The sequence below is a fragment of the Naegleria gruberi genome (assembly GCF_000004985.1).
Source record: "Naegleria gruberi genomic scaffold NAEGRscaffold_13, whole genome shotgun sequence".
Lineage (NCBI taxonomy): Eukaryota > Heterolobosea > Eutetramitea > Acrasida > Naegleriidae > Naegleria > Naegleria gruberi.
In genome coordinates this window covers 277,997-291,886 of record NW_003163314.1, presented here as the reverse complement: position 1 = coordinate 291,886, position 13,890 = coordinate 277,997, and the positions used below count along the sequence as shown (strand labels likewise).

At 34.4% G+C, this 13,890-nt stretch overlaps 5 protein-coding genes and 1 non-coding gene across 6 annotated transcripts in view; 2 read left to right on the top strand and 4 right to left on the bottom strand.

Moving 5' to 3' along the window:
* Positions 1 to 3,838, bottom strand: part of NAEGRDRAFT_65256 (rasGEF domain-containing protein) — a gene marked incomplete at both ends in the record, with an annotated part of 6,717 nt that extends 2,879 nt beyond the window's left edge. Inside the window, 3 exons of the mRNA XM_002679436.1 lie at positions 3 to 2,718; positions 2,771 to 2,862; positions 2,927 to 3,838. Coding sequence (XP_002679482.1) covers positions 3 to 2,718; positions 2,771 to 2,862; positions 2,927 to 3,838 — 3,720 coding nt within the window. The remainder of the gene's footprint in view (positions 1 to 2; positions 2,719 to 2,770; positions 2,863 to 2,926) is intronic.
* A 226-nt stretch (positions 3,839 to 4,064) lies between these two features.
* NAEGRDRAFT_79031 (uncharacterized protein) lies at positions 4,065 to 8,403 on the bottom strand (the record flags this gene model as incomplete). Its single annotated transcript, XM_002679435.1, has 1 exon — positions 4,065 to 8,403. One exon carries the CDS (start codon positions 8,401 to 8,403, stop codon positions 4,078 to 4,080), a length of 4,326 nt encoding a protein of 1,441 aa, XP_002679481.1. The 3' UTR covers positions 4,065 to 4,077.
* A 507-nt stretch (positions 8,404 to 8,910) lies between these two features.
* Positions 8,911 to 9,906, top strand: NAEGRDRAFT_47574 (uncharacterized protein; the record flags this gene model as incomplete). The annotated part of the gene is made up of 1 exon (XM_002679548.1): positions 8,911 to 9,906. One exon carries the CDS (start codon positions 8,911 to 8,913, stop codon positions 9,904 to 9,906), a length of 996 nt encoding a protein of 331 aa, XP_002679594.1.
* Positions 9,907 to 10,318: 412 nt separating this feature from the next.
* Positions 10,319 to 10,392, top strand: NAEGRDRAFT_t198. Its single transcript has one exon. It is a non-coding gene; the product is annotated as a tRNA-Arg (tRNA).
* Positions 10,393 to 11,185: 793 nt separating this feature from the next.
* NAEGRDRAFT_65253 (uncharacterized protein) lies at positions 11,186 to 11,881 on the bottom strand (the record flags this gene model as incomplete). The annotated part of the gene is made up of 1 exon (XM_002679434.1): positions 11,186 to 11,881. One exon carries the CDS (start codon positions 11,879 to 11,881, stop codon positions 11,186 to 11,188), a length of 696 nt encoding a protein of 231 aa, XP_002679480.1.
* A 360-nt stretch (positions 11,882 to 12,241) lies between these two features.
* On the bottom strand, positions 12,242 to 13,885 carry NAEGRDRAFT_57484 (homeodomain-containing protein). The gene has a single exon (XM_002679433.1). The coding sequence runs from the start codon at positions 13,869 to 13,871 to the stop codon at positions 12,267 to 12,269; it is 1,605 nt and encodes a 534-aa protein (XP_002679479.1). The 5' UTR covers positions 13,872 to 13,885; the 3' UTR covers positions 12,242 to 12,266.
* Positions 13,886 to 13,890: the final 5 nt, after the last annotated feature.

Here is a 13,890-nt window from a genome sequence, read left to right as displayed (position 1 = left end):
ACAATAACTTGGAAAACGGTTTTCTGTAATTCGAACAAAGTTGCTGTAACACCAAGGAAATCACCAAAATCAGATTGACTTCCACGAGAGTCTGTATTAGAAGCAGTGAAGGTAATACTCTTTCTTACAGCACCTGAAGATGAATTGTTTGCCTCAGCAACTGGAGATGTATTACTTTCTTCACTGGATTGATCAAGAGATTTGTTTCTATTGAATAATCTATCAGTGAGAGACATTCTTCTCTTGATTTTTTCATTCTTTGATTTGTCTTCCTTTGAAGGGATTGCAACTTCTGGTGTGTGTTGAGTTTGTTCTTGTTGTTCTTGTTGAGCTTTAAGATATTCTATTAAATTGAAACCCTCTTCACCTGGTTGAGCAATTTTCTTTGCATTTGTTGGTGCAGTGTGCAAAGCAGTTGGAGTTGGTTCAACTTCCTTTGATTTTCTCTTGAGAATATTCTTGAGGGAGAATCTCTTTTTCAATTCACCAGAAGAGCCTGGACTTGAAGGAGTAGTAGCAGAAGAAGGATTATTAGGAGTAGTAAAACTGAGATGTTGTGAAGATGAGGAGGTGCTATTGGTAACACTGTTAGTAACAGATTTTCTTTTAGCTGCAAGGATTGAGCTGAGAGATTTGTGTTCCAGTGAAGCAGAGTTAGAAACAGGAGAAGTACTTTCTGCAAGTCCAAATCTGGCACTAATTGATTTAAGCATTTCATCTTCGCCACTAGAACCAGTCAAACTCAAACCATGTGAAGTATCACCAAAGAGTGCAGACTGTTCTTGTTGTTCAGATTCGCTCACAAAAGTGTGAATCACATCTGGAATACGACACATTACACTAAGCAACATATCCATGATGAGTGTGAAATGGCTTACTAATTTAGAGAATGGAACTTTTGTAAGATTCTCAATTGATTTTCTACAGTCTTTAACCGCTCTAGACAATTCTTTCGAGTCAGAACCTTCCTTTGTGATACTAATAAAAGGAGCACAATCGGCAAAGAATTGAAGGAGAAGTTTTTCGTTAGGGTAAATAGTTGAAACAATTCTCGTGTTACAAACAAAGGAAACCTTCTTAATATCGTATCGTTTTTGAGACATTGATCCAATATTAGCAGATGCACTAATACTCAAACGTTTAGAATCTGAAAGATAATCTCCACTCAATTTTTGATAGATAGGTAATGTGTAAGTGTATGTAAAATCTGTCATCTTGGAGCAGTGATTTTCAACAATGTCCTTGATAGGGAGAACGGCATAACCAAAACAAATCTTTGGCACATTTCCATTGCTATCTAGGGTCTTTTTTCTCTTTGGACCTTGTTTTTCGATAACTAAATGATAGAATGAAATGACCAAGTGGTTTTCTTTTTCCATTGGAAGTGGTAAGGCAATTTTGATTTCATCTAGGAATCGAACCATCTTTTCTTCATCGAATAATACATTACAGTAAATTTCAGATACAAGTGATTGTCCATGTGGAGATATAATTCTTTGGGCTGTCTTTTTGATAGATTCTCTATATTCTACTTTTACCAGAACGTTCTTTGGTTTGAATTTCTTAATTGCAAGTGTTTCCAAAAGAGCTGGATCAGCATCCAAACACGAAAGTGAATCAATCTTGAATTTCTCCAAATTTAGAGTTAGTGGGGAAATATATAACAAGTGTGAGAAATCAAAATGAGGGAATTTTGGAAGCTTTTCATGGAGTTCTTCTATCTTGTAATTTTGATAACTGATAGAATCAGAGGCTGCCAAACATTTTTTCAGTTCCTTTTCTTGAGTTAGATCTCTAGGATTCAAAATACTACCATTTCTATGTTGGATTTTGATTATTACTTCTTCGAGTGAAATTGCTGAACTGGTAGTAAACATTGGTTTTTCTTGTTCAGATCCAAAGAGTAAAACTCTTTCCACTGGATCTGATTCAAATTTCTTTGGATTAAATTTGTAAGTTTCAAAAACTAAATAACCAGGAACTGGCTTGTACTTTTTGATATTCTTCTTTGCAAGTTCACTTTCTGCAACTAATTGCTCTTTTAACTCACTACGTTCATGAACATTGTGAGGTGTGTAAAAGTGAAGTAACGTCTCTGATTGTTGTGAGATAATTTCACACACTGCATCAATGTGTGATAATTTCTTTGTTCCAACACTTCCTTCTGTAACATCAGATTCACTGCTACTCATGAGTTGGAACAAACTTTCCACAGGTAAAAAGTATCTCATAGCATGAATACCACTTTCCTTGACAGGACAGAATGAAAATAAGAAAGGTTCCTTGTGATATTTAAGTCCTTGGAAATCATCAAAGGTTTGTGAACCTGAAAGACATTCGGATTGTGTATCCCTTGTGAGTGTATGATTTTTCTTTCCTGCTTGATATTGTTTGAGTGTTTGATCAGTAGAAACTCCTTGTAATGTTTTAAATACAAAAACAACTGCATAAACATCAGACAAAGGTTCTCCCTTCAAGAAATGTGATAGAGAAAACAATGCTTTTGGTTGGTGGTCCAATTGTTTTTGTAATTGTTTCTTAACATCCAATTCATCATAAAAACTATTGATGAGCTGATGAGATGTCATGTGGAAGTAAAATCTTTCACTGATTTTAGCTCTTGTTTTAGCATTGACAAGTTCAAGCGATAAGAAATAAGGCTCCAATTCACCTGCTTCCAATCGGAATCTATAAATCTTTGTCAATAGATTCAATTGACTATATTTCCAATTATGTTTAGTTTTTAAATATTCAATATTACAACACTTACTCCTCTATAAAATCATTTGGGTGGAAAGTAATCCTCTTTGTTGCCAAATCCATAATATCCTTTCCTTGTTCGTGATACATTAAACATTTAGTCTACAAATTGAAAGTTAAGAAACATCATCTGTATCGGATACAACTATTCCGAATGAAAACTTACATTGTTAGCAACATTTTCCTGTTGAGCCTCAACATAATCCTTCTCATTATGTTTCAACACTGTAAACTCTCCATTATACAAATGCAAACAATTTTGAGAGAATAAATCCTTGATGGCACTATCATCTCTATTCTCAATGAAAAACTTATTGACAGTCTTGGATTTTTCAATTTCAATTTCCAATGTCCTACACAATTGTTCACCATTATTATTGTTATTATTATTAGTATGATTCACAATATCATCAGAATTGGAATCACCATTAACCAAATTAACAATATGAGTACTCATCAGAGTCCTCAAATCATCATTCTTTCCATCCTCCAACGATGATGATGATACACCAACACTACTACCACTCTCATAATACTTGTAATCATTCTCCGCGCTATGTTTTACATTTTTTGTAGTTGTCGAGTCAGAAAAATTGGCGCCACTCGAAGAAGAGGATGATGAAGAAGCACTTGCTCTCGTAATTCCACTCTGGGTATTATTGATGTTGTTGTTATTGAGTAGAGATTGACTACGTTGCTTTGAATTGGTAATGGTTTGTCTAATGTCCCTACTCAAACGATAGGTATTAGTTGGGAGAGCCTTCTGAATATTATTATTAGAATGGTGTGATGAGGATAACGAAGGTTGTGATGGATCATTTCTTGGGGAAGTTAAAGTGGTGGATGAGGAGGTGGTTGTACTGGTGGATTCATCATCATCTTCATCGTCATCATTTTCATCTGCTTGTGCATTATTATTCATTTCGAGAGATGAAGATTGGGAAGGAATAGTTTCAGTTGATGGGATAGTTTGTGGTTGAGTTGGGATGTCATTGGTAGTTTCTGTGGTTTGTGGTGAGGGTTCTGCTGATTCGGTGTTTTCTAACACTGATAATGTCTCCAAGGCTGGAGTTGTCATTTTTTATTATTCTTGAAACTTGACAGAAATTTTAAAATGTCATCATTCGTTGCTCATTCCTACTAATATGAGCATTGAACACCTAAAATTTATCTACCCTTCTTATTTCAAACTGAAGAAGAGAGAACCCTTACTGAATTATTATTGTACATATTTGGAGTTTTCAATTTCAATAATTAACATTACCAAGTATTGAACTCCTTCGAATATATGATTTTATTCTTCTGATATATGAATATTTATTGTTCAGTACTTTGAATGTTTGGATTGTAAGAGGCTTCATTAGTATTTGGTTCATAGCCAGTATTGTTGCCTAATAGTAAAGTTGTTCTTCCAATTTGGTCATTATTTGATTCACTCAACTTTCTTCCATCACCAAATATCTTTTCGAATATTACAAGGATAATTAAATAGAATGAATAAAGTATTGGGAAAACAGAAAGGAATGCTCCTGGAATACCATATTCGTTATAGGAATCGTCTGCTTTCATTAGTACAACTGAGTTTCCTACACAATAAACTGTAGCCATCTGAAAGGCATTTGAATAGCCATAGCTTGTCTTTTGGATGGCGCTATCAGTTGGTGGTTCATATTTTTGTCCATTAATTTCATCCAAAACGAATTTACTTCTCAAGGCATCTCTAACAATACTATCAAGGTCCTTAATACAATCCAATCTTCCCCCTGAAAATTTTGGTGTAAAGGTACTTGATTCAACCCCAAAGTATGTCCTGAATTGCTTATCTTTGGATGTACCTGTTCTAGTTTGGGCACAACAAGGAATAAGGTTCGATGAAGAATAGGTAGAATCAGTGGTACGTTTTCCCAAAGTATATAAATTGAAATGAGCTGATAATTCTAATCCAAGATGATTAAATGCCACATGTCCATACAAATATAATCCAAATAGAACTCCAATAGTGAATGAAATAATAGAGAGGGCAATTAAAATTCTAGTCCTTCTTCTTCTTTTTACAGGTGGTGATGCAAGCTTTTGCTGAAAACCTTCGTGAGCAAAGTAGTAGAAATAACAGATAGAAACTGGTAGAGAAGCTGGACACAAACAGCCAAGCCACATTTGAGGACTTACTGTTCCAAAATTAAATTCTCCTCTCTTTACGACAACAATAAAAACAGACCAAACAAAATAAATGCAACTCATAATGAAACTAATACCAACCACAATGGCTGTGGCAATAATAGATGGTGTGAGACTTTCAATAAGGTATGTTGATGGTTGATATCTACTGTTAATTCTAACAATTGTGTCATACGGAGAGTCTTGAGTAACATATCCACTCTTAACTGGGAAAACGATGAATACTTGTTGAGAGTATTTTCCAGATTTCTCATCAACACTTAGTTTGGCATTAATAGAATATCTAAAAGATACTGTTGGTGTTTGGCCTGATTTCCCCCAAATATAATATTTAAACGTATAGGCAGATACTGAAATAGAGTCAGAATTAATTGTGGAATTTTGATCAACAAGAATTTCTAATTTCTTTCCATCGTAACTAACAATGGTTGGTTTGGATGCGTAATTAGGAATTATTGTTTCTTGATTAAAGTCAATCATTAGTTGATTACCATTGGAAATTGCAAGGTTTGCACCTATTACATCTGGATTCACACTGATAACTTGTGATTTCATTTTCTCTAGATATCCTCCAACAACTGAAGGAGATGAACTGTACTGGTAAGCAATATAGGAAGAACTTGGGGAAACAATATAAGAGCTACTAACACAATTCGTATAGCCTTGTCCTGATGGAACTCTCTTTATCAATACATAGAGGGTGCTGGAATCAAGTTTTGAATTTGAAAGTATGGAAGTCTTGTAATAATCCTCTGGGTATTTAATCCTTTCTGCTGGATCAGAATAATATGAATTATCCATCAAATATCTGAAAGTAACTTTGTCTGAATATACGAAGCGAGCAATGAATGAAAGACTTCCAGTTAACACTGGAGATAATACATCATAATCGTTCTCTGTGGGCATAGACCCATGTTTTAAAAATACTTGAATACCACTTCCTTCAAATGAATTTGTTTCCAAACTATATCCATCGAATGTTAGTAGTAATGATGAGTCAGAATTTGTTTCTGAACTGAACTGCAAACCATATATTACTGAAGAAATTGGAGTGTAGGTAAGAGCTGCCTTTGAAGAAGTAGTAGACAATTTCAATGGGATTATGTTACTCATCAAATTAATGGTATATTTCACATCAAAGGAAGAATTAGGATCTACAAAAAAGGCTATGTACCAAGTTCCATAGTCACTTTCATCACGAATCGGAATATTAACTGTTAAATAACCAGTCGATGAGGTGGAAGCACACTTATCAGTGGTCAAGTAGTTTTGGGAGGCTATTTGTTGCCCAAAAGTTGAATTGTAAGGTGGATTTTGAGTCATTCCAACAGATCCCTTACTCACTTGCAAATAATACGGATTTTTGGTTGAGTAGGAATTATAATATGTCTCTTTCACTTCAGCTAGTACTCTTAAATTAAATTTTGACGAGCTAGCTGCTCTAGCTAAAGAGGAAGGGATTGAAACAGCTGTTATATATCCACTTGATCTGTATCCTGATTGAGAAACTTTGATGGTTGTATCTACAGCAATAGATTGAGGATTAGCCAATTGACTGTTAAGCTGGAAGTTAATTGAACTTTTACATGGAAGAACACTACAACTTTTTTCTATAAATCCGAAATACATTCCTGTTTTCAAATAGATTTCACTGGCAGAAAAGTCTGTAGATAATTGTGGATAACTAACAGGATTCAAGTTCATTGGGCTATTATCTAACCATGAGAGAGGCACTGAATAGGACAAGTATGAAGCAAATGGTGATGCAGATGATGAATACGAGTTTTTAAGTATAACATCGTAAGGAACAATCATATTTGGTGGATTTGACTTTAGGAGAATTACATTGCTCTCATACCGTTGAGAAAAGGTAAGTTCTATGTTGGCATTGGCAAGATCATTGACAAAGATAATACTCTTCTTGGAAATAGCAATTTGGAAGTTGGCAGATGGTTCAGTTGTTGTATATGAATTTGAAGAGAGAACCACCCATTTAAAATAAATATTAGTTTTAACTCCAACAGATGAGCAATCGAGTAATTCAGGTGGAATTATATACTGACCAATCTGTTTGGTACTCTTATCGAGTGTATAATCTTGTCCAAATTTCATGGAATATTGTTTTCCAGTTTTACTGGAATAAATAAATAAGAGTCCAGAAAATTTATCTGAAGAAGAGCCATACAATGTATTAACTTGTAGGTAACATTTTCCATCCTCTTCAGATTCGCTTACATACTCAAGAGAGACCATGTCAGAAACTAAACTCTTTGCAGCTATCTTTTGGTTTGTATCATAGGTAGCAGTAATATCTGATCTTCTGAAATAATAGACACCATCCATTATTGTGGTATCTTGTAAATTATAGGTATTCTCGTCTATCGTTTCAATTCTGTAATTCATGTTCATGTCATAAACTGATGATGTAATTTCGCCGTTGACACCAAGGGTTAATTGAACAGTAATTATTTCATCCACAGAGAGGGATGTGTTAAATTTGATATTGTAATCAGAAAGTGATCTGTTTGAAATTTGGTACTTTCCAGAAATATCTTGGCTGATTATACTTCCGTCAATTGTCTTTTCCTTAGTAATTGAAATAATATCAACAACTAGTGGATCTTTAAAATTGGCGTTATTTGGAAAGATTTTCAAATTAAATAAGTTAAGACCTGTCTGCACAATTAACTTGTTTGTAATTTTAATCTTTCTAGTAAACTTGTCAGAATATCCATTTTGCAGAGGGTCATATGATTGAGGTATGAGAACATCCTGTTTAAGACTTTCCATGGTTTTTGGAGAAATAATTTTGAGAGGTTTTGTTGTGATATCATCTACTTGCAATCTTAAATCATATATAATGTAATTCTTTGACATATAGCAAAAGGTAAAATCCAAACTATACACACAAAGATCTGTTGATGGATCACTATATTCCAAAACAGCTGTATTTCCAGAAGATGTCAAATTTAAAAACCCAGAATATGGATATTCCTCATCACTGGAAGTAGCTGAAAAAGTTTCACTACAACTTCCTCTACTGATACATTTGTAAGTAACAAAGTCTTTACCTAAATTCTTTCTACCAATATAAACAGGTTGACCATTGATACTAAATGAAGAAGTTGAATTCAAATTTGAAGAATCAGAAAGACAAGGATTAAAAACACTACTAACAGTTGCTCTCAATGAGCCAGACGTAGCTAAAACATAGTATTTAGATAGATCAAAATCTGTCCAAGGGTCTTTAGGAACATCAAAATTAGTTTCCAATCTGGTATTTTGTTTAGAAAAGCATGCAGCCTCTCCATCACACGTTTGTCCCATCGCTGATGATTTAAACTTCATAGTAATTTTCCTCTTGTTGAAACAAGTAACTTCACTTCTAATTGTTGAAATTGTTGTCATCATCATCATAATGACCAACAACAATAACAAGCCATTATTGAATGCTAGACATTTCATTCTTGCTGTATCCAGAAATAAATAATAAATTGATGAGAAAATCCACGAGCGTTGTGCTCACTTGCCGAGGCTGGTTTTTTAACCAATCTAAATATTCCACCGCGTAAAAAAACCTCTCACTGCTTTCCTCCAGTACAACTCTTTGAAAGGTTCTCTTAGCGAAGAGATATCAAAAATCGCTGGTTGTGTGCGATATTTGATACATTCCAATCATTTTGTTTTTCATTTTATAATTTTAAATTTTTTTTTAAATTCATTGGTTTTTGCTTAATGTTGATTCACACCTTACTTGGTTTTGTTCTTTGTGAACAAACACCTGGAAATATAACATTATTAACTAAATGCAATTTAATAAATATTGAGATTATGAGTTGTAAAAGACACTTCAACAGTTGGCTTGTTAATTTTCATAATTTATTTGCTTTGAATTCACAAGTTAAAATTAGTTGGTGTTGGGAAGTCACAATAGTTGTTAAATGTCATTCGACAAAGTCAACTAACATAGTCATGGTGCAAAAAATGTCTTTAGAACAATTTAATGAATTGATTGAATGCATATCAAACAATCAATGTGAGGAAGTTAAACGAATCTCCTCCTCCAATAGAAACCTAATGAGTGTGAGAACAAAAGATGGCTCCACTCCATTAATTCATGCATGCAAATGTAAAACCCACTTGGAAATTGTTCAATGTTTATTCCATGCTGGCTCACAACTTCTAACAAAGGACAACCGAAAGAAGACACCATTCCTTGCTGCGTGTGAGAGTGGAAATTTGGAAATTGCCAAATTTCTCTATCGCAATTGCAATCAGAAACAGAGAATGAGATACGTTGTTGATGATTGTAAAGAAGATCCACTTACAAAATCGGTCAAAAGTGGAAAAGTTCAACTATTGAAATGGTTACTTCAGACACAACAGAGAAATGTGAATAAGTTGAGAGCCATTTATGTAGCTGTAGAGCTTGGAAATGTGGAAATGTTCAAAATGTTGTTCAAAACAGCAATATATGGTTTGAATTGTGATGATTTGATGCATCATTGTGTTGAAAATCCAAAAGTGGAAATAATCAAAGCTCTGTATTCAAAATGTCAGTTTCTAGGTGCAATAGATTTCAAGGATTTGGAAAATAGAGTGAAGAGCAATGAAGTGAAAGAAGAGTTCAAGAAATGTTATCAACAGAAAAGAAAGGAACAAACATGGAAAGATGTGAAACCTGCATTCCTAATAAGGGAAAAGGGAAAAGAACCAAATGCCAATCCAATTCTTCGTGGACATCCTCTTGTTCAGTTGTGTGGAGATACGTTCAACTTAGTTTGTTCATTCATTATTGAAAAACCATCCACAGCTCTATATTTCAGTAACGAGTACTATTACATGAGTACTTTTTTGGAAGATCGAAAGAAATGGGAACAACCAATTCTTGAGCACTATGAAGAAGATTATTCTGATGATTTTTATTATGATTATGACTATGATAAATACTATAATTGCAATGATTGAAATCTAATAAAACTGCTCAATTCGGAAAAAAACCATTATTGTATTTTTATTGGATTCGTCCACATGGAGATGAAGTATTAACATCCAGTTAATACTCTCCTTCCACAATTTTAAATTTATTTATTTAACCTTAATAAAAATAGCCAACGATTTTTATAGGTATTATTGTGACTCTAGTTTGATCCCTGAAAAGCTAACCCTTACTTCCAAGAGTTTAAACAGTGTCCATTACTCCTATCGTGTGATTGAAGTTGGTCCTGAATCAGAAAAATGAATTTTGCACCTTGTCAAATGATTCGCTATGGTAACCATTTCTCCAAGTATGCATTACCATTCATTCCGATCATTCTATTCTCCCAGCCGACTAATTGTATTTAGTGAGCCATCCACCCTTAATGTATTTCAATGTGAAGCCGTCATAGCTCAGTTGGATAGAGCACAGGACTTCTAATCCTGGGGTCGTGGGTTCGAGCCCCATTGTCGGTATCTGTTTTTTAGCCTCCAGAAACTCAATTCAATTTCCTTCGTTTTTATAAATCTGACAACATTTTACTTTCGATGCATTAAGGTAGTCCAGTTTTAAAGAGTAACGTTGTTGGTAAATTGAATAATAAATTATTGGAAAGAAACTTATTAGAATTGATAAAATTTCTTATCAAACAAATTAGAAACCTGATAACTTTTAATGAAAGGAATAATTGGTAAGAAAATTGAGGTCCAAACAAGCTTGCTTCAAGCTGATATTTTCTTGGTAGGCCTTCTTTGCATTCCCAATAATTGTGTTCAAGGCAGTTACCAACATTAAGGAGTTTTGGACATATTCCTTAATCTTTGGTTCGTTAGCTTGAATCCATCAATACAATGTTCGGCGAATGATTCACATGCATCAGCAATCAAACGTCCAGACTGGAGAACTGAATTAACAACTTGAGGTCTGAAAACGTTCAATTTAGTATAGATAATATATTTATAATTCAGATATTAAGGAATTTAATGGCTACGGCCATATCACGATGAATGCACCTCATCCCGTCCGATTTGAGAAGTTAAGCATCGTCGAGCCACATCAGTACTGAGGTTGGAGACAACTTGGGAACCTGTGGTGCTGTAGTCTTTTGTCTTTTTAAAAACAACGACTTCCTTCATATTAAATCAGCCACAGGAATATCAACATTGTGAACGTGTTTGGAGCCCATCAGATTTTCAAATTTTAACTTTATTCCAATTAATTGAAAACACAATGGTGTAAAAAAGGAACATCTGAATAGTACTATGAATATCAGTAACGGTTCCTAGAGTAAAAAGGTAAACCTTCAAAGTCATCCTCCTCTTGAAATTTCTCAGCAAAGAAGCTCTTACCATTATCTGAGGCAACAAGTGAGCAATTTAAAATTTCGTATAGCATTGTTCCCAGTATTTTCTCCTGTTCGAAACCTTCTTGTGAATCATAACCTCCAAAGTAATTTTCAGCATGATGGAATAATGTCATTAATATTCCATTAAAAGCTCTTTCAGAAAATTGTGTGCCCATATTTTGAGTCCCATTGTGCCCAGAGTATGAGAGTGCATGACGAAACAATTCTTCTTCACCTCCTCTATCAAACCGCTTGTTACAAATATTTCTGAAACCACAAATTTCCGTAACATCACAACAGCAATGATCTAGTTCTAAATAAGTTGAGTACTGATTTCTGAAAGTTAGAGGAAACCCACAATGAGTGAATAACACAAACTCTGAGCGTTGAGTGATACCTCCGTAACTGTAGAAGCCAGGACTCGAAATCTCAAACTCAGTCATGAAAATTCCCTTGTGATTGGAGATCATATCATTCAAATCAGCTGTGAAATTAAATCTGTCCATCTTCCATTCACCCAACATGTTACTAAAATTCTTCTGCAGCCTCTTATTTGCTCTTCTAACTTCACTATCTTGATTTTTCAAATTACATTTTACATAAAGTTCTAAAATTCCCATATAAACCTGATCAACATTTTCATACTTTTCAAATTTAATTGTTTTCCTCTTTTTCTTCTTTGGTTTTTTACATCCATTGTCTGTTTCAGCACTACCAGATTGTTGTGATGAAAAATAGGTAATTGCTTCACTTAGGAGATTAATTTGATATTCCGATAGTTGGAATAAATTGATCAAATAATCCTTGGCAAAAGTAAAATTGTTAAACACCTCATGAAATTGTTTGCTTATAAGAAATGGCTTGACCACCTTCCAATCAGAATGATGACAATACTTTAAAATACGATCAACAATCAATGGTTCCGTTATGCTCATTTTTTTTTAATTTAATTTCCAGAAATTATCGGAATAGAAGGATTGTTACAATGTAAATTTTAGTTTTGATTTATTCTTCTTCTCCATCATCAGTTTCAGTCCTTAATTTTTCCTTCACCAATTTGAGAGATCGCCCTCTCTTGTTAATAAACCAGTTATTGATTTGAGTGAGGTTGAGTTGAGTTTGATCACTTAGCCATTGTTTTTCTTCATTGGTTGGGTAAGGATGCTTGTAGTGTTCCAAGAACCAATTTTCTAAAACTTTCTTAGCTTCATTAGGAAGTCTTCTGTTGGCACTCTTTGATTTTTTGCTCGATTTGTTGGAAGAATCATTACTAGTCTTGTCTGAACTGACCACTGTTTTTTGAGCCTTAACCATGTCAACCCATTCATAGATGAGTTTCTTGAGCACTTGTTCACAGTGGTTCTTATTCTCAGTGTTCTTATAGTCCAGTTTGGCGTTAACCTTGGCATAGAGTTCTTTCATTTCGTTACTTAAAGAATCATCCATCTCCATGGATGGTGTGTATTGACTCATCACTGAGTTGACTAGACTCATGTTGTCCTGCTGGCATTGGTGGTACAGTTCTGTAATTCTTTCCTTGGCTAGGAGTAGTTTTGAAAAGTCTTCTTCATTGAATGGAATTTGAGTCTTATTCTTCTTCTTTCCCTTTTCACCATACAAACCGTTAACATAATTCTTAAAGCTTTCATTGTCCATATCTAAAATGTTTTGTTCATAAGATTCATCAAAGCCATTTTGTTGATAGTGTTCTGTTAAGTTGTTGGTCTTCTTCGATTTCCTTGTCTTTTTCATTTGAGGAGATTCACTGAAATTCAAACTATTTGCCAATGCTGTTATACTAGTCACGCCCTTAGATTCAGTTGTCGACATTGTATGATTGGTAAAGAGTTGAGTACCGCCAAAGAGTGGATTACCTTGGTGTTTGTTCAGTAATCCTTCATCCAAATCTAAATCTCCAGCATCACCCCAGACATTAAAGTTTGGATCGTCCATTACAAAATTTGGTTGACCATTTTGCATTAAATTACCTGACACAGAATTAAGGTTAAAGTTGGAACCGAGTCCCATTTGTCTTGATTGGTAGTTGTCCATATCTTGTGCACCTTGGTTGTTCAAGTTACCCATCATTGAGTTCTGGAAGTAACCATTAGTCAATTGTTGAGATAGAACATTATTAAGATTCTCCTCAGATTGGAACCATCCATCAAATCCAAAATCATTCTCAAATGGAGGAAGTTCTTGTTGTTGCAACATTCTAGAAGGTTGTTCATTCATCCAATCAGCCAACTGGTCATCTTCTTGATTTTGCTGAGATGGGTAGGCATTCATGGAAGGCAATTGTTGAGTTGTATTATTAGTACCATATCTTTGTTGTTGATATTGTTGTAGTTGCTGTAATTGTATTTGTATTGAGGTTGTAGAAGATTGACCATTATTTGTATGTTGATTGTTTCCTACAACATGCTGGTTTCCACTTGCACCACTCAACAAGGATGAGGTATTTGGAAGAGGTTGAAGTGTAGAAGTAGCTTGACTACTTCCACCACCAAATACATAATGACTTGCAGTGGAGGAAATTGTATTGTTGGATTGACCACCAACATTCATGGAATGATGACCAGCACCGGAATTGTCCAAATAATGTTGCATGTGTTGTTGATGATCTGCA